Source organism: Hemitrygon akajei, chromosome 12 (genome assembly GCF_048418815.1).
Source record: "Hemitrygon akajei chromosome 12, sHemAka1.3, whole genome shotgun sequence".
Classification (NCBI taxonomy): Eukaryota; Metazoa; Chordata; class Chondrichthyes; order Myliobatiformes; family Dasyatidae; genus Hemitrygon; species Hemitrygon akajei.
In genome coordinates, this window is record NC_133135.1 from 90198680 (window position 1) to 90225335 (window position 26656).

The 26656-nt window shown below is 41.2% G+C and overlaps 1 protein-coding gene across 6 annotated transcripts in view; it reads left to right on the plus strand.

The window, feature by feature from the left end:
- The window catches only part of ralgps2 (Ral GEF with PH domain and SH3 binding motif 2), a 516901-nt gene that overhangs the window by 350873 nt on the left and 139372 nt on the right, over positions 1-26656 (plus strand). For all 6 annotated transcript variants that reach the window (XM_073063652.1, XM_073063657.1, XM_073063658.1 and 3 more), the window contains 2 exons: positions 17390-17527; positions 17626-17716. In XM_073063652.1, the coding sequence (XP_072919753.1) occupies positions 17390-17527; positions 17626-17716 (229 nt within the window). The remainder of the gene's footprint in view (positions 1-17389; positions 17528-17625; positions 17717-26656) is intronic.

The window sequence follows — 26656 nt, forward strand, 5'->3', positions numbered from 1 at the left end:
CGATTTTGAAAATCCTTCTTCAGTGACTGCAGGTGTAAGCAGTACTCTTGCAAATCACTGTCTGTGAAAGAGAGTGCCATACTTTCCATGCAGGGAAACTATGAGAAAATATTTCCAATTTTCTGATAAAAGTGGACACCGGACTTTTTGCCTGGATTAACTTGAAATTCTCATCCTGCAGTTTCATATCTAGAATGTTAATTCTGTCATACATCAGCTAGAAATGCCACATCACCATGTAGAAGTCAATCCTGTTTCCCAAGCTCTTGTCAACTTTGAGCAAAAATTCAGCCACGGTGTCAAAGTGATGTTTTAAGCAGCCGCTGCATTTCAATGTGAAGAAGCAAGCATTCAGACTTAATCCTTTTCTTGGCATAACTGGCAAAATATTCTGCTATTTAATGGATGAGCTTTAATTTTGTTGATAGCAGATATTACAAGAGTCATGCTTGAAAAAAGTTACAAGCTAAGATTTTTGGCTGTGAGATGTTGATAATGAATTACACAATGGATTGCAAACAGACTTGGAATTTCTTTTTTCATAAATGCCACTAAACCAGCATGGTAACCTGTCATTATGATGCTCCATCTGTTGCACAAGAAATCATGTTTCTAATTGGAATACTTTTATCTTTAATATACATTTTGAGCTTGTCATAGATTGATTCTTTGATGATATTTGTTTTTAACTTTTTACGGAGAATCTCTTCATAAATTTACATTTTTGATAAGTGCCTCATTGTCTCACACAGTTAACCCATCTAGTTTTATCCCAAATTCTTGGTGCATAGTTGATACTCAAGACGTACAAAATTGATTTGATTTGACCATAGCATCTGCAGTGTACTTTGTGTTTAGTTGATACTCGATGTTTTCACTCATTTCGTAAATATGAAGATCTATAGTTATTACTCAGAGGGACTGATTTTAAAATACTGGTATCCTTTTTGAAAACAGTGGTGAGCTCTTCTAAAACAGCAGGCATTATTAATCTTTCAACAATTGTATGAGATTTTCCACAATTTGCTATCATTTTGCAATTGTTGTAAGGAGCAATGAGACCACTATTGAGGTAATTTTTAGCTTTCTTGGCAAAGGACTTGAGAGTGCATTGCTTTTCAAGTGCTTCTTTTATCTTCTGGAACTGAATAATGTAATAAGTAGCCTTTTCAGGGTGTCTTTTATAGAAGTGTTCCTGCAATCTTGATGGTTTCATAGGGTCATTAGACAGTACAGTATTACAAATAAAACACATGGGGCATTGCTGATCTGATGAATGGAATAAAGCCATACTTCAGGTTTATAACATTATATTAATGCACTTTCTGTAGTTTCTGTTTCATAGTAGGCTTAGAATACAAGGCTTCACTGCCATACGTATTCATCCATCATTAACGGTGCTAAATTAAAGTAAAAAATTAGCACAAACTGGGAATGCCTATTGGATGTTGATGAAGACAGCAAGTTGACACAATGGAACATGTTATGAAAGTACCACAGCTCTGAGGGGCCGAAGGGTGCGGGACCAGCCCCCTCCTTCAAGAGAATCACAAGATCGCTATTAATTCGGGTCTTGGACCCAGGAAATGAGAGACAATGCCACGGAGTTGACCATTGTTCTTAGAGGCACCTGTGTGAATTGCAACTCTATAGTACGTGCCAGCTATCAGGGACATGGACACCCTCGGGCAATGTGGTGTGGGGCTGGCCTCACCCTACCTTGTTTGACATTTACAACTCTGCCAGCCATGATAAAAAGGAGACTGCTGGAGGCGGTACTCCAGCGACGCACTAGACGGAGACCATCGCTGATTCCTCTCGTAATAACGGGAAGCTGCTCAGAAGCCACATGTGATTTGGATCCCCTAGCTAGGGAATCGAGTGGCTAATAACCCCGAAAAGGATTTCAGACTGACAACAAGGAACTCCCGTTCTCGATCTCACGCTTTGAGTCCAGAAGGCTGGCAAGTTTATTTTCTCTCTCCAACCCGTGAACACCCAGCGGTCCCTCAAGCGGCAAAAAGCCTCCATGAACTGGCGAGACTTTTATATTTCAATTGGACAAATCATTTAACCCCTAGACAACGATAGAGCTTAGTTCTTATTGAGTAGTACTACCCCTACGCTTTAGATTGAGTATTGACAACGTATGTTATCTGAATGTTTGTATTAACCTTACGTTTGTGCCCCTTTATAAATAAAAACGTTTGAAAATGGTACCATCAGACCTCAGCGGACCTCTCTATCTTTACTGGTAAGTGATCCAGTTACGGGGTACGTAACAAACAATGGTAGTGGCATGCAAAGGAACAGCAAGGCAAAGATGAGGACAATCACAACAGTGAAAATTATGTTGACAAGAATTCAGATTGGAATAGAATAGTCAGGATAGAATTGGTGTTCAGCAAGCTGCCTTTATACTATTCCAGTTATCGTGATTAACCAGTCACGTAAGGTCTCATAATCCCCAAAGATGGTTCTTGACTGCACATATGAAGCTGAGATCACTTTGAACATGTCAAGAGGAATCCTCAGGTTGGCAGATTCACTGATTGGCACTATTTCACCATTTGCTTCTGCCCAGTGCTGTATCGTTGTGCAACCTGTTTTCTGTAGATCTGTAGAAAAAGTTAAGAGGGTGTACTTGACTTACCACTTGTTAAATTGCATGTACTCGTTCTGTGCCGTGAGTCAAAGGGAATTGCTGGGCACTCTGGTTGCTAATTCATGCCTCCCCAAAAGCGTCTCTGTGGTTAGTAAGGTTGAATGAGAGTGGCAAGTTTTAGACACATTGTGGCGACAAGTGCTCAACTCCTGCAGAGCTATGGTTCTTCCTTATTCCAATGCCTCATCCTTTTTTTGGAAGAGTCTGCTCTACTAACAGTCAGTCAGGTCTCGTTCCCTAAGTTAGGGTGCCACTTATTGCCCACCCCGCCCAAGAATTTGGAACATCCCCTGACGACTTCTATTTCTCCTAATTCTCCCTTAGGACATGTAACCACCCCCATTGGGAATCACTGTCTTAGTGAAATTATGTTAAACTATGGTTTCTATCATTGATGTTTAGTGGGTCTATGTAAACGGGTACAGTGTCCTCTGCTTTCCAAATAATGGGCCAAATAGCCCAATTCTGCTACAATAAGACCATAAGACAAAAGAGTAAAATTTGGCCATTTGCCCCGTCAAGTACAGTCGGCCCTCCTTATCCGCAGGGGATTGGTTCCAGGACCCCCCCACAGTTACCAAAAAACGCGGATGCTCAAGTCCCGTATTTAACCTGTCTCAGTGCGGTGGATTTTAGGACCCGGCGGAGCTTTGGACCTTATTTAACCTGTCTCAGTGCAATGGACTTTAGGACCCGGCAGAGGTGCACCTTATTTAACCTGTCTCAGTGCAGTGGACTTTAGGACCTGGCGGAGCTCGGGACCTGCCGCCTGCAGTTTTTCTGTTCCGTTGATGGAAAACGATCATGATTGAAAATAAAATGGAAATAATAAAGCGATCAGAAAGAGGTAAAACGCCATCGGTCATCGTAAAAGCGTTAGGCTACAGTCGGTCAACGATCGGAACAATTTTAAAGGATAAAGTGAGAATAATGGAGCATGTGAAGGCCCTGCCTCGATGAAAGTTACAATTATTACTAAGCAACGCAGTGGCTTAATTATTGAAAAATATACATTTCTTAAGTGTTTTATATGCATGGAAAGGTAAAATATATACTATATACTAAGACAAACGTTTGACTAACTGACGCTAAATAATACTGGATGTACCTGTTCCGACTTAGAGAACTTTCGTTTTTTTAATTCCCAATCCACGGTAACCTATGCACCCGTATACTTTAAATCAGCTCTAGATTACTTATAATACCTAATACAATGTAAATGCTATGTAAATAGTTTTTATACTGTATTGTTTAGGGAATAATGACGAAAAAAGTCTGTACAGGTTGGTTGAATCCGCGTATGCAGAACCCGCGAAAAAGGAGGGCCGACTGCATCTCCACTATTCCATCATAGCTGATTTATTATCCCTCTCATTTTCTTGTCTTCTCCCCCCCCCACCCCGTAACCTTTGATGTCTTTACTAATCAAGAACCTCCGCTCAGCCTCCACTGCTGTCTGTGGCAATGAATTTCACAGATTTTACCTTCTAGCTAAAGAAATTCAATCTCATATCTTTTCTAAATGGATGTCCCTTTATTCTGAGGCTGTGCCCTCTGGTCCTAGACTTACCCACTATAGGAAACATTCTCCCCACATCCACTCTATCTAGACTTTAAAATATTCGATAGGTTTCAATGAGATCCCGCATCATTCTTCTAAACTCCAATGAGCCCCAAGCTTTCAAACGCTCCTCATACATTAACACTTGCATTCCTGGAATCCTTCTCATGAATCTCCTCTGGACCCTCTCTGATGCTGGCACAGCTTTTTCGTAGCTAAGGAGCCCAAAACTGTTCACAATACTCCTGTGCAGTCTGACCAATGCCTTATAACGCCTCAGAATTATATCCTTGCTCTTATATTCTAGTCCTGTCTAAAGGAAAGCTAACATTACATATGCCTACATTATTACTGGTTCAACTTGCAAGTTAACATTTATGAAATCCTGCACAAGGACTGCCAAATCCAATTGCACCTCTGATTTTTGAATTTTCTCTCTGTTTAGAAAATAGTCCATGCCTTTATTTTTTCTACCAAAGTGCATGACCATACACTGCCCAAAACTATATTCCACCTGCCACTTCTTTACCCATTCTCCCAATCTGTCTTGAGTCCTTCTGCGGACTCACTGCTTCCCCAACACTACCTGAGGTAACTTATTTTTTATTCTTTCTCATTTTTCTTCAAGTATTTGTATATTTGTAAATCTGTGCACTAGTAATGCTACTGTGGCACTCTAATTTCCTTTGGGATCAATATCTATCATAATGTGCCAGTTGAGATGACTGTATACTTGTGTTATTGACTATCAAAAATATTACAATTCAATAAAGCTCCTGTCAAGTAATAATAAATAAGTTCATGAAACAACATGTATTTTATGTGCGGAAATGGAGCCTACAGCTCTCTTCCACACAATTGGTTAGGATCTTGTTATTTCGGGTATGTTTTTTCTGCCATGAGACTTAAACACACCTTCCCTTTACCTCCCAAGTCTAGAAGTAAAGGAGACATTTCAGAAGAAGATTGTTTTGCATCAATTTTATTCCTGTTTTATGGTTTGCAAGGAATATAAGAAAGATTAAAAATGTTGCTGCAGCCTTAGAAAGAGTAAGCAATGACACAGTTGAAGCCTTGGGAAAAGTAACAACAGAAATGGTTGCCATGCATACAGTGGTCCTTCAAAATAGTATGGCATTAGATCTTCACTTAACAGTTAAGTGGAGTGGGGGGTATTATTTTCTTTTGCATTTGCACAATTTGTTGTCCTTTGCACATTGGTTATTAGTCTGTCCTGTTGGTTGCAGCCTTTCATTGATTCTATTGTGTTTGTTGGATTTACAGTGTAGGCCCGCAAGAAAATAAATCTTAGGGTTGTATATGGTGACTTTTATGTACTTTGATAATAAATTTATTTTGAACTTTGATTCTCAGCACAATAGGTATGTATTAAGACAAAGAAAAATAAAATAAAAACTTACTAGAATCTTACTTCGAACATCTACCTGTGTTTGCCCAATTCAGTTCTTGCAAAAACTGGACCACTCTAACACTGACCCACTCCAACAATGGCTGCTCCACGTACTTCACCCTTCTTTTTATTAGCTCAAATAAAACTCACTCCTGATGAGACTTGTTTCACTCACTACTTCAAAAATAATTCACTCCCAATGAGACTTACAGTTTTCAAATGGTTCCCGCCCTGCAAGATGTCACTCACTCACTCGCTACTTCAAAGAATTAGATAATCTAATGGAGTTTTTTTCTTTCAGAATGACAAGAGGATTCAGGTTATTTCAAAGTTAAAATTCTTCATATATAAATTTGCAATTGTCCCAATTCAATCTTCTTAAATTCTTTTCAAACTAACTTTTGTTAGTTTTGTTAACTTTTGTACTCTGGAAGATTAGGCATAGCCATTGCAAATTTTTGATAGTGGTGTAGTGTTCTCATTCAGGTGTAAGAACTCTGAACTAAACACCGAAGTAAACTGTAGTCAATGAAGACAGCATTGCAGTAAGATTAACCGTTTACTGTTCACTCTTCCACATTAACGTATGGTGAAAACTGTTGATAAAGCAATACAAAATATATACAGTATGTTTCCTTTAGATTATAAATACTTGCAAAAGTAAAACTACAACAAACTATATTACATTAAAGTACAACATACAGTCAGAATCTACCTACGCCATCAACTGGCTTTAAATACACTTCAACACAAACTATGCAGCAACTCTTTCAATAGCACAAGAAAATAAATTTTATCAACCGTCATTACTTTTAACAGAATCAACGTTAACATTTTTACTTCAACATATTAATTATCTTATGAACTTACGGCGTTACTTCTATGATGTTTCTTAGTGCGTAGAATGAAAACTTTTCTCGCACTGATCCTGCACACACAAGCCCCCTCCTTCCCGTTTCTCCAAACCAGTATGACGACATCGCATGCCGCAATACATCACAGACAACAAATTTACTTTCAACAATCTTAACTTTAACTAGAAAATAATTACAAATGAATTACTAAAGCGAAAATATAATAAACTAAACGAATGCCTTAAAGGCAACGCAAGTGGCTTTTCAAGCTTTCAGTGCTGACATTGATTTTATTTTTCTAAATTATGGCTTGTTATGCAATAGTTTCAACTTTACTTTCTTGTAAAGTGGAGATTTGTTTCTTTTATTAAAGTCAGACATTTTGGAGAGCATATATTTATTTGATGATGGCAGTGATGTGGAACTAAACTGAATTCACTTTATATTCTGGCAGACAGGGAAGCCATATTGGAAACTCATTAAGTGGGTAGAGGTAGTTTCTCAGCTGTATATCCTGTAATATTTGTAAAGCTTCAGAAACCAACTGAACTGGCTCTTTTCCCAGTGCCTGGAATGATTTTCTTGGAGAGCTGAGTGCATATGCACTAATTGTTTAAAATGATGGTTAGTGAATCAGTACCAACTGAATATAGGACAACTCCAAGGATTCCAATAAACTCTATGTAGCAGAGTGTTTTCTGTAGTAACGTGTAGCAATTATTTGGAACACAGGCATTTAGATAAGTTTATTTTTGTATTCCAGTTGATGTCATTAGATTTATTGTCTCTCCCCTTTCCCCAACTCCTCCCCCAGTACTGTGTAGTGAAGGCCTCGTAGCTTAAGCTTTGGTTTTCCAAGTGAATTGAGTGATTTGTTTCCCGAACTGACTATTAGAAAGTCAGCTAATGATTTTAATGTGATAAACTCTACCACACACTACTTTTTGCATTTGGGTTGGTAATTTCATCACAGCTTCAAACTGTTGAGCTTCAAGGGTCTTGATCAAAAGCCACCCTGGTGTGTTAATTTGTTGGATTAAGTACCCTTGATTAACAAGGTTCTTTACATTATAATGAATATGCTTTATGTTAAGGGGTAGAGAGATGTATCAGGAAATAAAGGTCAATTTAATTTACAGGTGGCATTGCTGTGTCAACTAGGATTACTATCACAGTGAACAGTTACTGACACAGACCTTTGACATCTGCACTTGTTGAAAAGCAAGTAGGCCATTTGACTATTGACACAATTCAAAGCAGATGTCTGTTAGTTTTAGCAGAATATTTACCCTGGAAGTGGATCATATGTAATTAAAAGAAAAAAATATTATAATAAGGACTACAGAAAAAGGTTTAAGTGTGTGGTTAGGAGATCATGAGGCTATACTCCTGAGAGATGATGCTCCTAGAAAAAGCAAAATTATTATGGCAGGAAGGAAGAATGTGACAAGCTGATGGATCTACTGAAGATGCTGATCTCTTTGAAGGCCAGATATGGATCGTTTGAGGAAATATATTTGAGGTTTCAAAACCTGAGATTTGAAATGCCATAGGTCAAAGTCCTTAGTTTGGTAAATCTTCTGGTCGGAGGTATGATGCCTGTGAGTCCAGTGGTACAGTTTGGAGGTCGAAGGTCCAGAGCTGGCTTGTCCTGGGGTGAAGGCCCATCTCTGTGTGTGACTTGAGGGTAGGGGTGTGGGGTGACAACAAACAAAAGAGCTTGTTTTGCTGCTGTTGTGTATTGTATTGCAGGTTGGCTGTATGTTTTACTGCTGAACATTATAGGTAGGTATTGTTGGCATGGGAATGTGTGGCAACATTTATAGGCTGTTGCCCCAGCACATTCCAGATTGATTTGCTTGTTAAAGCAAATGATGCATTTCACTGCATTTTTTGATGTACATGTGATTAATACATAAAGCTAAATTTAAAGTATGCAAACTTGCATGATATTAATTTACAGGGAAGGCATCAAGTGCAGGTACTGTAGTGGCAGCAATTTTTCCAAAGGAGCAGAAATAATTCATCAAGAAAATTGGCTGTTTTAAATAAATGTCTAACATGGATATAACTGAGCTTGCTTGAAAGGGGTTTCCCACCTACATGTTTATCTCAAAGAATGTACAGACTGTTCCAAGCTTTAAAAATAACCAAATATGGCCTTAATTTCTGCTTGGAGGCATTGCCAAGAGGAAGGGTAAACCTGAGTCTCTCTTAATCTACCACTCAGGGGGCAGTCTTTCAAAGTGTACTGATTTAATGAAAAGGTTTAGAATGAAAACACTGCTCTTCCTACATTTTATCTGTACCCCTTCATTGATTGATATTGTTGCAGAAATAACCTGTATCCTTAACCCTGTCAACAAAGCTCCTAGACATACAATTATCATTGAAGATGTGTCCGGATCGGGAGCAGCATCTCCAACAACATCACACTGAGCACGGGGCCCCCCAGGGCTGTGTGCTCAGTTCACTGCTGTTCACTCTGCTGACCCACGACTGTGCTGCAACACACAGCTCAAACCACATCATCAAGTTCACCGATGACATGACCGTGGTGGGTCTCATCAGCAAGAACGACGAGTCAGCTTACAGAGAAGAGGTGCAGCGGCTAACGGACTGGTGCAGAGCCAACAACCTGTCTCTTAATGTGAACAAAACAAAAGAGATGGCTGTTGACTTCAGGAGGGCTTGGAGCGACCACTCCCTGCTGAACATCGACGGCTCCTCGGTAGAGATCGTTAAGAGCACCAAATTTCTTGGTGTTCACCTGGTGGAGAATCTCACCTGGTCCCTCAACACCAGCTCCATAGCAGAGAAAGCCCAGCAGCATCTCTACTTTCTGCAAAGGCTGAGGAAAGTCCATCTCCCACCCCCCCATCCTCATCATATTCTACAGGGGTTGTACTGAGAGCATCCTTAGCAGCTGCATCACTGCCTGGTTCAGAAATTGCACCATCTCGGATCGCAAGACCCTGCAGCGGATAGTGAGGTCAGCTGAGAAGATCATCGGGGTCTCTCTTCCTGCCATCACGGACATTTACACTACACTCTGCATCCGCAAAGGAAACAGCATTATGAAGGACCTCCATGCACCCCTCATACAATCTCTTCTCCTTCCTGCCGTCTGGGAAAAGGCTCCGAAGCTTTCGGGCTCTCACGACCAGACTATGTAACAGTTTCTTCCCCCAAGCTATCAGACTCCTCAATACCCAGAGCCTGGACTGACACCTTGTCCTATTGTCCTGTTTATTATTTATTGTAATGCCTGCACTGTTTTAATGCACTTTATGTAGTACTGTGTAGATCTGTAGTCTAGTGTAGCTTTCTCTGTGTTTTTTTACATAGTTCAGTCTAGTTTCTGTACTGTGTCATGTAACACCATGGTCCTGAAAAACATTGTCTCATTTTTACTATGTACTGTACCAGCAGTTATGGTCGAAATGACAATAAAAGTGACTTGACTTGATGTGGCTGACAGTATTCATATGGTTCTCTTGACTCCAAACTACAGCTATGTTCTGTTACTATACTATGCAGTATGTTAAAAGACGTATCATTTCAAAAATAAGTGCCATTGTTAAACACACCATTCAGGAAATTTGAAAATGGTGCAATATCAAGATTGCAGACTTGATTAGCCCCTTTTGGGATGAAAAAATCCCTGCAATAGTGGGTGATGCCTACTGAAAATTATAGCCAGAGTGTGTGCTCTACTCCCTTAGGTTTATGAGTCTGCAACTTTTGAAGAAACAGCACAAGGCTGAGTTTGTATGAAGCAGATTAAGAAGACATGGAAAAGTTACTGGAATCTTACAGCAATACAAAGGGTGATATTATTAGAGCTTGACCAACAGATGTCACAGGCAGAGCATTAAGCCTCCAATGTAGTCCCACAGCTCACCATAAAGGCTTTTGAAGGACTTCTACAGCAATGACAAAACAATAGCTTTCTTTTGCCACAATTATCTCAATGTGGAGTGCAGTATTAGATGTGACTGCATGATATAAACCATCATGCTTGCCAATTTCCTTGAGCCCAATCATCAGTGATTTAGGAAGTGTCACAGGAAGAACCCCAATCTTCAACATTACCAGCTCCATTAAGCTCAGATTCACCAGCCCCACAATCAGTCAAACATATGTGACAATTCTACTTCATTCTACTGCCACATCAGCATGAAAGCAATTATAAACTAATAACAAGTAGACTATTCAACTCCTTCAAGCTGCTGTGGCATTCAGATTCAGATTCATTTGTTTATCAGATTCAAGATTTAAGATTACTTTATGTCTTTTCCAATACATAAGTTTAAAGGAGAACAAAGTAATTGTTACTCTGGATTTGGTGCAGCACACAAACACAATAATATAAAGAATGCAATAATAAAACACACAATAAACACAGTAGCCTGTGTCACATGCTAACGAGTGCAAGAATAGCATGATCAGGCATATTGATGCGTGGCTGAGAGACTGGTGTAGGGGGCAGAGCTTCGGGTTCCTGGATAATTGGGGCCTCTTCTGGGGGAGGTATCACCTGTACAAAGGGTACCAATATCCTAGCAGGCAGGTTTAATAGAGCTGTTAGGGAGGGTTTAAACTAATTTGGCAGGGGGATGGGAACTGTAGTGATAGGGCTGAGGAAGGGGGAAACAGAAATAAATCAAAGATAACATGCAACAGAGATGATAGAAAGGACAGGAAGGAGATGAGGCATAATCACAGCCAGTGAGATGATTTACAACAGAAAGCAACAAATACTGGACTGAGTGTTATATTTGAATGCACGCATCATGAGAAATAATATGGACAATCTTGAAATTCATCTACAGATTGGCAAGTATGATGTTGTGGCCATCTCTGAAACTTGGCTAAAGGATAGCTGCCATTGAGAGCTGAACGTCCAAGGATATACAGTGTATTGGAAAGATAGGTTAGTAGGCAGAGGGGGTGTTGTGGCCCTGTGTATAAAAAATAATAGGATCAGAAGGTGTAGAGTCTTATGGATTCAGTTAAGAAATAGCAAGGGTAAAAGGACCCTAATGGCAGTTGTATACAGGCCTGTAAACAGCAGCCGGAATGTGGGTTACAAATTACAGCAGGAGATAGAAAAGGCATGCCAGAAGGACAATGTTGTGATAATCATTGGGGATTTTAACATGAAAGTGGATTGGGATAACCAGGCCAGTAATGGACCTCAAGAGAGAGAATTTGTAGAATAGCTAAAGGAAGACTTTTTAGAACAGTTTGTTGTTGAGCCCACTAGAAGATCGGCTGTGCTGGATTGGGTGTTGTGCAATGATCCGGAGGAGATAAGAGAGCTTAAGGTTAAGGGACCCTTAGGCAACAGTGATCACAATATGATTGAGTTCACTTTGAAATTTGAGAAGGAGAAACTAAATTCCAAAGTGTTGGTATTTCATTGGAATAAAGGAAATGACATGAGAGGGGAACTGGCCAAAGTTGACTGGAAAGAGACACTAGCAGGAAGGACAGCACAGCAGCAATGGTTGGAGTTTCTGCAAAAAATGAGGGAAGAGCAAAACAGAAATATTCCAAACAAGAAGAAATTTTCGAATGGAAGAAGGACACTATTGTGGCTGACAAGTGAAGTCAGAGCCAAAGTAAAGGCAAAAGAGAGGGCATACAAGGAAGCTAAAGCTAGTGGAAAGATAGAGGATTGGGAAGCTTTACAAACTTGCAGAAGGAAACTAAGAAGGTCATAAGGAAGGAAAAGGTGAATTATGAAAGGAAGCTTGCAACTAATATCAAAAAAGAGACTAAAAGCATTTTTAAGTATACAAAGGGTAAAAGAGAGTTGAGGGTAGATATAGGACCAATAGAAAATGATGCCGGAGATATTGTAATGAGAGACGCAGAGATGGCAGAGGAACTGACTGTGTAATTTGCATCAGTCTTCTCAGTGGAAGACATCAGCAGTATACCAGACATTCAAGAGTGTCAGGGAAGTGAAGTATGTGCAGTGAAAATTATGACTCAGATGGTGCTCAGGAATCTTAATGGTCTGAAGGTGGATAAATCTCCTGGACCTGATAGAATACACCCTCGGGTTCTGAAGGAAGTAGTTGGAGAGATTGTGGAGGCATTAACAATGACCTTTCAAGAATCGATAGATTCTGGCATTGTACTGGATGACTGGAAAATTGCAAATGTTACTCTGCTATTTAAGAAGGGTGGGAGGCAGCAGAAAAGAAACTATAGACCTGTAAGCCTGACATCAGTGGTTGGAAAGTTGTTGGAATCGATTGTTAGGGATGAGATTACGGAGTACCTGGAGGCACATGACAAGGAAGGCCAAAGCCAGCATGGTTTCCTGAAAGGAAAATCCTGCCTGACTAACCTGCTGTAATTTTTTTGAAGAAATTACAAGCAGGGTTGATAAAGGCGATGTAGTAGATGTAGTGTACTTGGATTTCAGAAGACCTTTGACAAAGTGCCACACATAAGGCTGCTTAGCAAGATAAGAGCCCATGGAATTACAGGGAAGTTACTAACATGAGTGGAGCATTGGCTGATCAGCAGAAAACAGAGAGCGGGAGTAAAGGGATCCTACTCCAGCTGGCTGCCAGTTACCAGTAGAGTTCCACAGGGGTCGGTGTTGGGACCGGTGCTTTTTACGATGTATGTCAATGATTTGGAATACAGTATTAATGGATTTGTGGCTAAATTTGCCGATGATACAAAGATAGGTGGAGGAACGGGTAGTATTGAGGAAACAGAGCGCCTGCAGAGAGACTTAGATAGTGTAGGAGTATGGGCAAAGAATTGACAAATGAAATACAATGTTGGAAAGTGTATGGTCATGCTCTTTGGTGGAAGAAATAAACGGGCAGACTATTATTTAGGTGGGGAGAGAATTCAAAATGCAGAGATGCAAAGGGACTTGAGTGTCCTTGTGCAGGATACCCTAAAGGTTAATCTCCAGATTGAGTCAGTGGTGAAGAAGGTGAATGCAATGTTGGCATTCATTTCTTGAGGTATAGAATATAAGAGCAGGGATATGATGTTAAGGCTCTATAAGGCACTCATGAGACCACACTTGAAGTATTGTGTGCAGTTTGGGGCTCCTTATTTTAGAAAGGATATACTGACATTGAAGAGGGTTCAGAGAAGATTGATGAGAATGATTCCAGGAATGAAATCCAGGAACCTCCCTTTTTCTTCACCATCTACTCCTAGGACTTCAACTACAACACAGAGTCTTGCCATCTTCAGAAGTTTTCTGATGACTCTGCCATAGTTGGATGCATCAGCAAGGGAGATGAGGCTGAGTACAGGGCTATGGTGGGAAACTTTGTCACATGGTGCGAGCAGAATCATCTGCAGCTTAATGTGAAAAAGTCTAAGGAGCTGGTGGTGGACCTGAGGAGGGCTAAGGCACCGGTCACCCCTGTTTCCATCCAAGGTGTCAGTGTGGACATGGTGGAGGATTACAAATTCCAGGGGATACAAATGGACAATAAACTGGACTGGTCAAAAAACACTGAGGCTGTCTACAAGAAGGGTCAGAGCCGTCTCTATTTCCAGAGGAGACTGAGGTCCTTTAACATCTGCCGGACGATGTTCTACGAGGCTGTGGTGGCCAGTACTGTCATGTTTCCTGTTGTGTGCTGGGACAGCAGGCTGAGGGTAGCAGACACCAACAGAATCAACAAACTCATTCGTAAGGCCAGTGATGTTGAGGGGGTGGAACTGGACTCTCTGACGGTGGTGTCTGAAAAGAGGATGCTGTCCAAGTTGCATGCCATCTTGGACAATGACTCCCATCCACTCCATAATGTACTGGTTAGGCACAGGAGTACATTCAGCCAGAGACTCATTCCACCGAGATGTAACACTGAGTGTCATAGGAAGTCATTCCTACCTGTGGCCATCAAACTTTACAACTCCTCCCTAGGAGTGTCAGACACCCTGAGTCAGTAGGCTGGTCCTGGACTTATTTCCACTTGGCAAGATTAACTTATTATTATTTAATTATTTATGGTTTTATATTGCTATATTTCTTCACTATTCTTGGTTGGTGCAGCTGTAATGAAACCCAATTTCCATCAGGATCAATAAAGTATGACTGTCTGTCTGAAAGGGTTACCATAACAGGAATGTCTGGCAGCTCTTGGGCTGTATTCCCTGGAGTTCAGGAGAATGAGGGGGGAATCTCATTAAAACATTCTAAATGTTAAAAGGCCTGAACAGATTAACTATGGCAAAGTTATTTCTCATGGTAGGGGAGTCTAGGGCAAGAGGGCACAACTTCAGGATTGAAGGATGTCCATTTAGAACAGAGATGCGGAGAAATTACTTTAGTCAGAGGGTGGTAAATCTGTGGAATTTGTTGCCATGAGCGGCTGTGCAGGCCAAGTCATTGGGTGCATTTAAGGCAGAGATAGATAGATTCTTGATCAGCCAGGGCATCAAAGGGTATGGGGAGAAGGCAGGGGAGTGGGGATAACTGGAAGAATTAGATCAGCCCATGATTGAATGGCAGAGCAGACTCAAGGAGCACTGCTCCTATATTTTATGGTCTTATAAATACATAAGATAGCTTACATACATGATTAATATATATAAAGTGATGCTAGGCACTAAAGTGTCTATGCATAGGAGACTTTGACGGAAATGATAAAGCAATACATTGAAACATACAGTGAAATATATCCTTTGCACTAACAACCAATACAACTCAAGGATTTGCTGGTGGCAGCCCACAAATGTCACCATACGTTCTGGCACCAACATATCATACCCACAATGTTAAGCAGAGCAACATAAGCAACAACAATAGAACAGGAGCAACAAAAAACAGCAAAAACAAGCCCCTTTACTCTATATATATATATATATATATATATATATACTCTTTACTATATATATACACACACACACACACACACACACACACACACACACACACACACACACACACACACACACACACACACACACACACACACACACACACACCCCCCCCCCCCCCCCCCCCCCCCACAACCCCAGGACAGGCTGCCTCCAGCTTCCAACTTGCAATGGACTTGCTGACTCGCAGATATTAAGCCTCCAACTTCCCCAGTGGACTCACAGACCCAGGATATTGGCTATCAGGCAGCGGCTTCCAGACTCACCAATTTTGGTCTTCAACCTTTGTGCTTTGATCTACAGTATTGACACCAGCACTCAGCAATGATAGGGCACCCCCTAACTACAGAACCTCTGACTTGCCAACCCGGGGGCCATAGGCCCTCATTCCTCCAGCCTACAAGGACCTCCAATCCTGGGTGCTGCTGACCTGGGAGGACTCGCCAACCTTGGGTGGGGGTATAGGATCAAACACTTGGCCTTGCTGGACTTTATCCACAGCGTTTGCTGACCCAACATCCATCCACAGCTGTCCTTTGTTGCAAGTCCATGTTACTGGCCTACAAATGCAAAATGTGGAGCCTAAACTCTGATCTGACCATTAACACCCCTATCTCTGTCCTTATACTCTAACATTATCCATAACTCCCCACTCTGTCCCCAAACCTAAAAAAGCAACTCTGAGCCACAACCTCGACAAAGACCATAGCTTGGCATCATCTTGACATTCAGTGATGTTCCTTATCTTGATTCCTATCTGTTTGTTACATTTCAGTAATTTTTTAATCACTTGCTTAACAAGAGTCTACCTCAATGAAGATTTTATTTTTATCAACTTTTGAAGAAGTCTGTCAGCTGAATCTGAAAAAAAATTGCCTTACCTCTTTGTACGTCTTTGTGCACATTCATATTGAAGAGAGTGCACACTTCTGCATTGTATGTTTTTATGACTCTGTGTTTCCAAGTCAGTGCTACAGTAAATTAATCAACAAAACAAAAAAAGATTTTCTGTATTATATTAATCCCTTATTTCTCTAATCACTGTTTTTGAACTAAAATCTATTTTTTGTTGATAGCATAGTGGTGAATCTAGAAGAGCTGCTGCCTCACAGCTCTATGATCTGGGTTAAATCCTGACTTGTCCTGCAGTGTTCTGTGTTGAGTTTGAATGCCCTGCTTGACACCAAATAGGTTTCACAGGGATCTGTGTTTTCCTTCTATGTGTCATTTGTTTAGTTATTTGGCTATTATGAATTGTGTTTAGATTGCAAGTGCAGTTGTAGCATCACTGGTAGTTGATGGAAATGTATTAGGAATAAAATAAGAATAGTGTAAATGAGTGCTTGATGATCAAAGCAAACCTGATGGGCCGAATGGCTTTTTATTGTACACAGTGCTTCAGTGCTCCATGATATTGGTTTAATGCCCTCAGAAGGATCTGATAAGTTAATTACTTCTACAGATCGTTTCTTGAAGAAGGTAACTTCCTATCACCAAGAGGAAGCAGCTTTAGAGGGGACCTTTCTCACGCAGAGAATGATTGAGTCTCTGGAGTGCACTGCTGAAGAGAGGGGTGGAACCAGAGTTGCTGACAGCATTGAAGAAATGACTAGATAAACACTTGAATTATCTTGATATGGAGGGCTACAGTCCTTGCTATGAGCAAAGTATTGGAAGGTGGTGTTATTACCAATAGGTACCTATTGACCAGTATGGTCGGCTGATTGTGCTGTTTTCATGCTGTATGATTCTGTCTATGTTGCACTACTTTGAGTGATTCAGTAAATTTATCAAACTTTTGCAAGACACTAGACTTTTGCCATCACCTACTGTGTGACAGTATTTCCTTTTTCTAGTGATAACTGGAAACTGAAAAAAGGATGTAATCTGTTTCTCTATTTTGACATCCATGTCCACATCTAAGTGCGTTGCTCTGATTTCCCTAATTTTTTTAGCATTTCATTTTTGATGTCAGCCTATTTTCAGTTCATCATGTCTTTTGTATTCTTTATATTTTACAGGCATTTATTTGTCTGATTTGACATATATTGACTCTGCATACCCATCCACACACAGCATCATAGAGTGTGAACAAAGATCGAACCTAATGAACAATATTTTGAGGATCATTTCTGATCTTCAGCAGTCTTGTGATTATGGTGAGTTTCTTGAGCAAATTCTTCCGTGAATAAATTTTAAATCCCCCCCAGAAAAATGTATGATATGTTTTCTCTTTTTTTGTTGCTTGTATTTTTAGATATCCCCTTGTTGCCTCATGTTCAGAAATACCTGAATTCAGTGCGATACATTGAAGAACTTCAGAAATTTGTTGAGGATGACAATTATAAGTAAGTTGTCTTGTTTCTGAGTATAATTTTCCCTTCAAATTAAGCCTTCCTAACAAAGTAATTTAACATTGCAGTAAAGCCACTAATGTTCACATTCTTCTTGAGCAAGGTAGAAATTGAACACTGAAGCATGTGTAGGATCAGCTAATGAGTACATACTGAAAGATATGTATTTTTCAACCATTCTCAAGTCCATAGCTCCCTGAAACAGAATTTTGTTGATTAGTTTATGCAGGAAACAACTGGGTTTCAATGGTTTTGAAGATATCACTGTATCTAAATGGTAGCATTCTTAATTTAAAAATCATCATCTTGCAAATAAAGCATCAGTTATAACATACAGCCATATCAGAATTTTGAACATTTTATCTAGATTGACACATACGTTAGGAACAGTAGAGAATGTATTTTTGAATGAGAAGTTAAACCAGTGACCCAGCTGTGTTTATTTACTCATAAATATGGTTCTACTAAATTGCTGGATGAATTTCAAAAAAACTGACAGAATTATGCACAAAGATGGACATAATTGCAGAAGAGTATGCTTAGTTATTTTTGTTGCAGTAATTTGATAACTAATTGCTATATTTGTTTTGTGGATGGAGGCAGTAGCAGTTCAGCAGCACAAAAACTTTTAATAATTGTTTTTTTAAAAAATATTCAATCCATTAAATCATATCTGGAGTGCTTTGCATTACATCTTTTTTCAATATTAACATCACTTTGTTTACTGCTCTAATCGTGTGTGTGATTGGTTTGATTTGTGATTTCTGGTGCAGAACATAAAATGATTATCAAATTGAAAATGATTTTATCAAAGGGAGCTTGTGGCTTATAAATTTATTAGTCTCTGAAAATTGCAGGATTTGGATAGTATTCCAAATAAAGGTTGTATGCAACTTAGAGACAACCCCATAGGTGGTGTGGTGTTCACATGCACCTAAAGCCCTTATAATACTTGTTGATGGGGTTGGTACAGATTTAGAAAATGCTTCTGGAGTAGCATAGATGAGAATTTTCAGTGTACTCACCGATGGATCCCCGCGGGATGCGTCCACCAACCTCAAAGAGCTGCCAACAACACACTGCATGGATGGAAACCTGGAAAGATGCACTATTTTCCGAGGAAGCGTGGGAAAAGAGCTGGGCTGCTGGTCAGATTGAAGCAGAGGGGCATTAGGGTCCCTCTGCCCACCATCCTACTAGCTAATGTGCAAGCCATAGAGAACAAGGTGGATGATCTTAAAGGGAGACTCACATACTGCAGGGAGATGCAGAACTGCTGTGTATTCTGTTTCACAGAGACCTGGCTCTCCCCTGACTCTGCCATCCAACCAGAGAAGTTTTTGATCCATCTTTGGGCAAGATGAAGGGAAGTGGTGTCTGCCTACTGATCAACACTGTGTGGTGCTGGGACACAGTGGCACTGACAAGCTCCTGTAGGCCGGACCTAGAATATCTGTCGGTGAAGTGTTGTCCCTATTATCTACCACGGGAAATCACCTCGGTCATACTGACAGGGCTTCTCTTCCTGATGAACTTAATGTATTCTATGCAAGATTTGAACAGAAGAGGAGCATCCCGCCCCCTCCAGATAAACCGGACCTGGTGGCATCGAGATTCATCGTCACCGAGGAAGACATTAGAAGAGCCTTCCTGAAGATAAATCCAAGGAAGGCGACAGGTTCAGATAACGTCCCGGGACGGGTTCTGCAGGCCTGTGCAAGCGAGCTAGCTGGAGTGTTTGCTGACATCTTCAACTGCTCCCTGCTTCAGTCTAAGATCCCCTCGTGTTTTAAGAAGGCAGCGATAATCCTGGTGCCGAAGAAAAGCAAGGTGGCATGCCTGAATGACTATCGACCTGTGGCTCTGACATCCATTGCTATGAAGTGCTTCCAGTGATTGGTTATGGCACACATCAACCATAACTACCGGTCATCCTCGACACTTTGCAATTTGCCTACCGGAGCAACAGGTCAACAGCAGATGCCATCTCTCTGGCACTACATTCCTCCTCAGAACACCTGGAGAATAAAGATGCATATGTAAGGCTCCTTTTCATTGACTACAGCTCTGCCTTTAATACCATCATTCCAAATAAACTGATTCCTAAGCTCCGGAACTTGGGTCTTAGTACTCAGATCTGCATCTGGATCTTCAACTTCCTCACAGACAGGACCCAGGCTGTAAAAATAGGGGATAAGCTCTCCTCTACAATCACTCTGAGCACCGGTGCCCCACAAGGCCGTGTACTCAGCCCCCTGCTGTACTCACTGTACATCCATGATTGTGTAGCCAAGTTTCCATCAAACTCAATATATAAGTTTGCTGATGACACCACAATTGTAGGCCGTATCTTGGGTAATGATAAGTCTGAGTACAGAGAGGAAATTAAGAACCTGGTGGCATGATGCAAAAACAATAACCTATCCCTCAATGTCAGCAAGATGAAGGAATTGGTTGTTGACTTCAGAAGGAGTAGCGGACAGCAAGGCCCCATCTACATCGGTGGTGCACAGGTGGAACAGGTCAAAAGCTTTAAGTACCTTGGGGTGAATATCACAAATGACCTGACTTGGTCTAACCAAGCAGAGGCCACTGCCAAGAAGGCACACCATTACCTTTACTTCCTGAGAAAGCTGAAGAAATTTGGCCTGTCCCCTAAAACCCTCACTATTTTTTATAGATGCACCGTAGAAAGCATTCTTCTAGGGTGCATCACAACCTGGTATGGAATTTGTCCTGTCCAAGACCGGAAGAAGCTGCAGAAGATTGTGAGCACAGCCCAGCACATCACACAAACCAACCTTCCATTCTTGGACTCACTTTACACCGCACGCTGTTGGAGCAGTGCTGCCAAGATAATCAAGGACACGACCCACCCAGCCAACACACTTTTTGTCCCTCTTCCCTCCGGGAGAAGGTTCAGGAGTTTGAAGATTCATACAGCCAGATTTGGGAACAGCTTCTTTCCAACCGTGATAAGACTGCTGAACGGATCCTGATCCGGATCTGGGCCGTACCTTCCAAATATCTGGTCCTGACTTACACTACCTAACTTTCCCTTTTCTATTTTCTAATTATGATTTATAATTTAAATTTTGATTATATTTACTTTGATTTGTACTTCAGGGAACGCGAAGCGCAGAATCAAATATCGCTGTGATGATTGTATGCTCTAGTATCAATTATTTGGTGACAATAAAGTAAAGTACTCACTAAAAACTCTACACGCTGGGAATGTTTAGGATGATGGATAATGCCATCAAGCGGGTTACTTGGATAGTGCTTTCTCTTGAGTGTTAGTAGAGCTGCACTCTTCCAGGAAGGTGGAAAACATTTTATCACAGTCCAGACTTGCACATTGCAGATATTGAAAAACATTTAAGCCAACAGAAAATGAGTCATTTGATGAAGGATGCACAGCCTTTGACCTGTTTTTATAGCCAGCGTATTTACATGGTGATGAGAGTGTAATTACTCAAGGGGACAGGGTAGATGTAGTTAGGCTTTCTTTTATTGGATGTAGTTGGCAATTCTGTGACGCAAACGTTACTTATCTCTTATCAACCTTTTCTCTTGTTTCCTTGGTTGCCCCTCAACATAGAGGGCTGCATGCCTTCTCTCCCATTCCAGTTCCATGATGATATAATGTGGGATTTGCAAATTTCTACAGATTTATCTAAGAGAGCATTCTAACTGGCTGCATCACTATCTGGGATGGGGGTGGTGGCAGTGTTGCAATCTACTGCACAGGATCAAAGTATGCTGCAGAGTTGTAAAATTATCCAGCTCCATCATGGGCATTAGCCTCCGATGTATCCAGGTCATCTTCAAGGAGCAGTTCCTCAAAAAGGAAATGATTCAGGATCTCTAAAACCAAGAAATGTCTTCTTCTCATTGCTACCATCAGGAAGGAGGTACAGAAGCCTGAAGGCACACTCTCAACAATTCCGGAACAGCTTCTTCCCCTCTGTCACTCGATTTCTGAATGGATAATGAAGTCATGAACACTACCTCACTACTTTTTTAAAATTTTTTGCACTACATATTTAATTTAACTATTTAAAATTTTAAATATATATATTTTTTTTATTTACTGTAATTCATAGTTTTATTTTTCTCTCTATTATCATATTTTGCATTTTACTGTGCTGCAAAGTTTACAAGTTTCACGACATACGCTGGTGATTCTAAACCTGATTCTGATTCTGATTACAAACCAGAGAAAATCTGCAGATGCTGGAAATCCAAGCAACACACACAAAATGCTGGAGGAACTCAGCAGGCCAGGCAACATCTAGGGAAAGAGTACAGTTGATGTTTCGGGCCAAAATCCTTTGTCAGGACTGGAAAAAAAAAGCTGAGGAGTAGATTTAAAAAGTGGATGGAGGGGAGAGAGAAACACAAGGTGATAGGTAAAATGTGGAGGGGTAAGGATGAAGTAAAGATCTAGGAAGTTGATTGGTGAAAGAGAAAGAAGGCCATGGAAGAAAGAAAAGTGAGGGAGGAGCACCAGAGGGAGGCATTGGGCAGGCAAGGAGATAAGATGAGAGAGGGAAAAGGCGATGAGAAATGGTGAAGGAGGAGGGTTGGGGTGCTGATGCACCATCAATAACTCTCCGAGACGTGAGGCGAGATATCGGCGTTTATTGGCTGGAAGAAAGAACAAGCAGCAATTGACCACCATACTACATCCTGGAGACTGAGCCCAGGGCTCAGGCTCCAATCGCCTTTATGCCGGGGTCCGTGGGAGGAGCCACAGGAGCAGTCAGCGGGGGGGGGGGGGGGGGGGGGCATGTCCAGACAGGTATATGTAGTTTGCCGCAGGTGCATTACTGGAAGTTTGAGAAATTGATGTTCATGCCATCAGGTTGGAGGCTGCCCAAACAGAATATAAGGTGTTATTCCTCCAACCTAAATGTGTGGCCTCATCACGGCAGTGGAGGAGGTTAAGGATGGACATATCGTAATGGGAATGGGAAATGGAATTAAAATGGGTGGCCACTGGGAGATCCCTCTTCTTCTGGTGAACAGAGTATAGGTGCTTGGTGAAGCAGTCTCCCAATCTAAGCCGGTTCTCACCGATATACAGGATATACATCATTAAACATTTAGTTCCCATGCTGCTTCTTCGATTTTGGGTGACTTGCCATCTTTTTTCTTGGTTCATTGGATGAAATAGTGGGTCATCCATGGAAAGATGATTCACAATACATACACCAAAAAAAAAACCTGACTTATTTCCTTGGTATGATTTAACAGAACTAATTACCAGTTACACGGTAGAGATCTTGGACATTTACCTCTGCAGATATTGCCTCGCTATAGCTGCTGCTAGTTATAGCCATAGTTTCAATAAAAGTTTTATTGATATCATCTCCCCTCCAGGGGTTTCACCCTGAGGTATTCAAATAAGTGGGGTAGAGATGCTCACTACTAATTCCACTTCTAACAGTTTATATCTGTAGTTTCTAATATTTTGCTGCGTTTCTCTTGTTGGTCCGCACCTGCGTCAACTATGCCTTGTTCTTGTATAGCTTTATTTTCCAAGTTCTCTTTTTAAAAAAAATATTCGATAAACCTACTTTTCATTCCTCCACAAGTGGAGCTTTATATCATTACATCTTTGAGTTTAATTAACCTGGGTTACACCATCCCCTGCTCAGCTGGAGTTACTTTTCTGACACAAGGCCCAAAATACCGATCAGGAACTAGAACCACACAACACAACCAGCCCTAAAAGAGATACCCACTGTGCTGCTTCATGGAGTGCTGAGTTGGTTCTTGTACAGGCTCCCCTTGCACATTGTATACTTTTTTACCCTTGTCTGCCCTGTGGATAAGTCATGGCAGTTTGTTTTGCCATGTAACAATGATGGAGGTTTCTCGTGGAGGTGTCTTTATGCGAGGCACCTCCTTCTTTAGGGACCTGGTGTGGAAAGTGTTTCACAAGGCAGTACCATGCAACAGATTTTTAAATTTGTTTACAGATGCCCCAGCTGCTGTGATTTCTATGACTGGGAGGAGTCAGTGTATCATCTACTTTGCCAGAGTATGTGACGATTAAACTCTTCTCAGGCTTCCAGCTGGGTACAGGTATCAATTTTAACCAATGTTTGATGACAAACTCTGCCATCTTTATCAGGGATGATGCCTGGGAATGTCTAGTCTGGTGGTATTTATACCCCGTTGGCTGTCCTTCCTGATTGGTTAGTCCTTTCCGCAGGGATTGCTCCCTACACAACTCCTTTATCCATTCGTCCCTCCCCACTGATATCCCTCCTGACACTTACCTGTGCAAGCAGAACAAGTGCTACACTTGCCCCTACACCTCCTCCCTCAATATCATTCAGGGCCCCAAACAGTCCATCCAGGTGAGGCAACATTTCACCTGTGAGACTTTTGGGGTCATCTACTGTACCAGTGCTCCCAGTGTGGCCTCCTGTATGTCAGTGAGACCCAACATAGACTGGGAGACTGCTTCACCGAGCACCTGCTCCATCCGCCAGAAAAGTGGAATCTCCCAGTGGCCAGCCATTTTAATTCTACTTCCCATTCCCATTCTGACATGTCTCTTCATGGCCTCCTCTACTGTTATGAAGAGGTCACTCTCAGGTTGGAGGAGCAACCCCTTAGATTCTGTTTGAGTAGCCTCCAACCTGATGGTATGAACATTGATTTTCTCGAACTTCCAGTAATGCCACCTCTCACCTCCCACGCTGCATCACCTTCACCATTCCCCATTCCGTCTTGTCCAACTCCTCCCTCTGGTGCTCCTCCCCTTTCGTAACTTCCACGGCCCTCTGTCTTCTTCTATCAGACTCTCCCTTCTCCAGCCCTGTATCTCTTTCACCAATCAACCGCAGCTCTTTACTTCACCCCTCCCTCTCCCCTCCCCCTCCCCCTCCAGTTTCACCTATCACCATGTGTTTCTTCCTCTCCTCCCCCACCTTCTAACTCTGACTCCTCATCTTTTTTTCTCTAGTCCTGCCAAAGGGTCTCTGCCCGAACCGTCAATTATACTCTTTTCCATAGATGCTACTGGCCTGCTGAGCTCTTCCAGCATTTTGTGTGTGTTGCTTGGATTTCCAGCATCTGCAGATTTTCTCTTGTTTGTGATTTTGCTGTCACACCTTGTTTAAAATTGAATTCCACCCGATATACACTGTACCAGATTCACAGTCAGGAACTGTTTGAACTGTAAATCTATCTGAATAATATTTGTTGGTTAACGTACTTGAAGTTTCATGTCATCCAACTAACTGGCTGTGTGCCTTTTATTTAACCTATTCTGCACTTTCATCTCAGAATCTATGAAACAATTGTACTTTAAAAGAACTTTGTAATAATCATAAATGATATTTTCTTACAACATAGAAAGGGAGCCTGTGGAGTCTATGCTGACTCTTAAAGCATTCCTTCAATCCCGTATAATTCCCCAACTTAATTCTCTCTACCTGTTCTCTCTCACAAATCCTTCAGCTCCCCTCTAATTCTCCTGTCACTCACCTGTACTATGGGTAGCTTACAGTAGCCAATTAAACTACCAACCAGTACATCTCAGGGAGTGGGAGGTAACTGGAACACTTGGAAGAAAGCACACAATTAAAGGGATAATATGAAAACTCCACCCAAACAACCCCAAAGCTCATGATTGGACTTGCATGTTGCTGGAGCTATGACACTATGCCAATTATTAGCACTCAGTGGTTAAAACCTCAGAAGCAAAGTATAATCTTCATCTTTTCTATAATAGAGCTCAGTAATTTATAAAACAAGGTTGACAAATGGACTGAGATCAATCCTTTCAGGAGGTATGTGTAATACCATGTTTGAATTGACAAGATTATTATAGCACACGATCCAATATTGTGTTTCTACTAATTGTTTAGACAGTATAATTAATCTCACTGTGTTATATAGGGCTGTTGAGAAATTCAAAGCAAAGTGTTTTCACATTTAAAATTAACAGCACTTTTAATCACATGCTAAACAGTGTGCTGGGTAATGCAAATGATAAGAATTAATACCAAGTGGGATCCAGTTCCAGACAGAGCAGTAAAATTTGTTTCCATTAGTCTGTATTAAATACATACAAAGATGCATGAAACCTCTCTCTCTATGTGCCTGTTTCTCTTTCCTCCCACTTCCATTTTGCACCCCCCAATTCTCTTTGCCACCTCTTCATTCTTTCTTTCTCTATTTCCTCTCTCTTTCTCCCTCTGCATCTTCACCTTCTTGTTTGTTTACCCTTGCCTCACTCCTGCCTCCCTAATTCCCACTCTCATCTTCACTCTCATTCTCTCCCTCAAGATCTCAGGGATTCCACCTCCCCGGCAGATCTCATGGCAACTATAGTTCGAGCAAATTGCTCATTGCTTGCTGTCCAGATTTTGGCAGGAAGATAATCCTGCCTCAATATACTGATAGTCTCACTCTGCTTCTCATGATGATTGTGGCCTATCAGGCTGTCATGGGTTTGATGGGAGAATGAGCTCCAGATAAGCAGTGGAATAAATGGTGGGAGTAGGCTGAGTCAGCGTTTCGGAGTGTCTAACATCTCTTATATGGTAGATTGGATTTGACCCATCCAATGTATGTTGCAACATGTTATTTTTTGATTAAGGAAGGCATTTTTGTTGGTCCACAAATTAAACAGGTGACAAGTAATTCAAAGTACATTTAGTGGGACCAGAGAAGGATGTCGTAGAAAAATGTTCTTGGCAACTACCGAGCAGCAAACTATGTGCAGCTGGTTGACAACATGTTTCAAGCATGTTTCATGAAATGCAACATGTCACTGAAGATTAATATTCTGCATTCCCATTTAGACTTCTTCCCTGCAAAGTCTTGGTGTTGTTAGTGACAAGCATGGTGAAAGGTTTCACCAGGATATTGGAGTCATGGAGAAACAATATCAGGGCAACTGGAATCCAT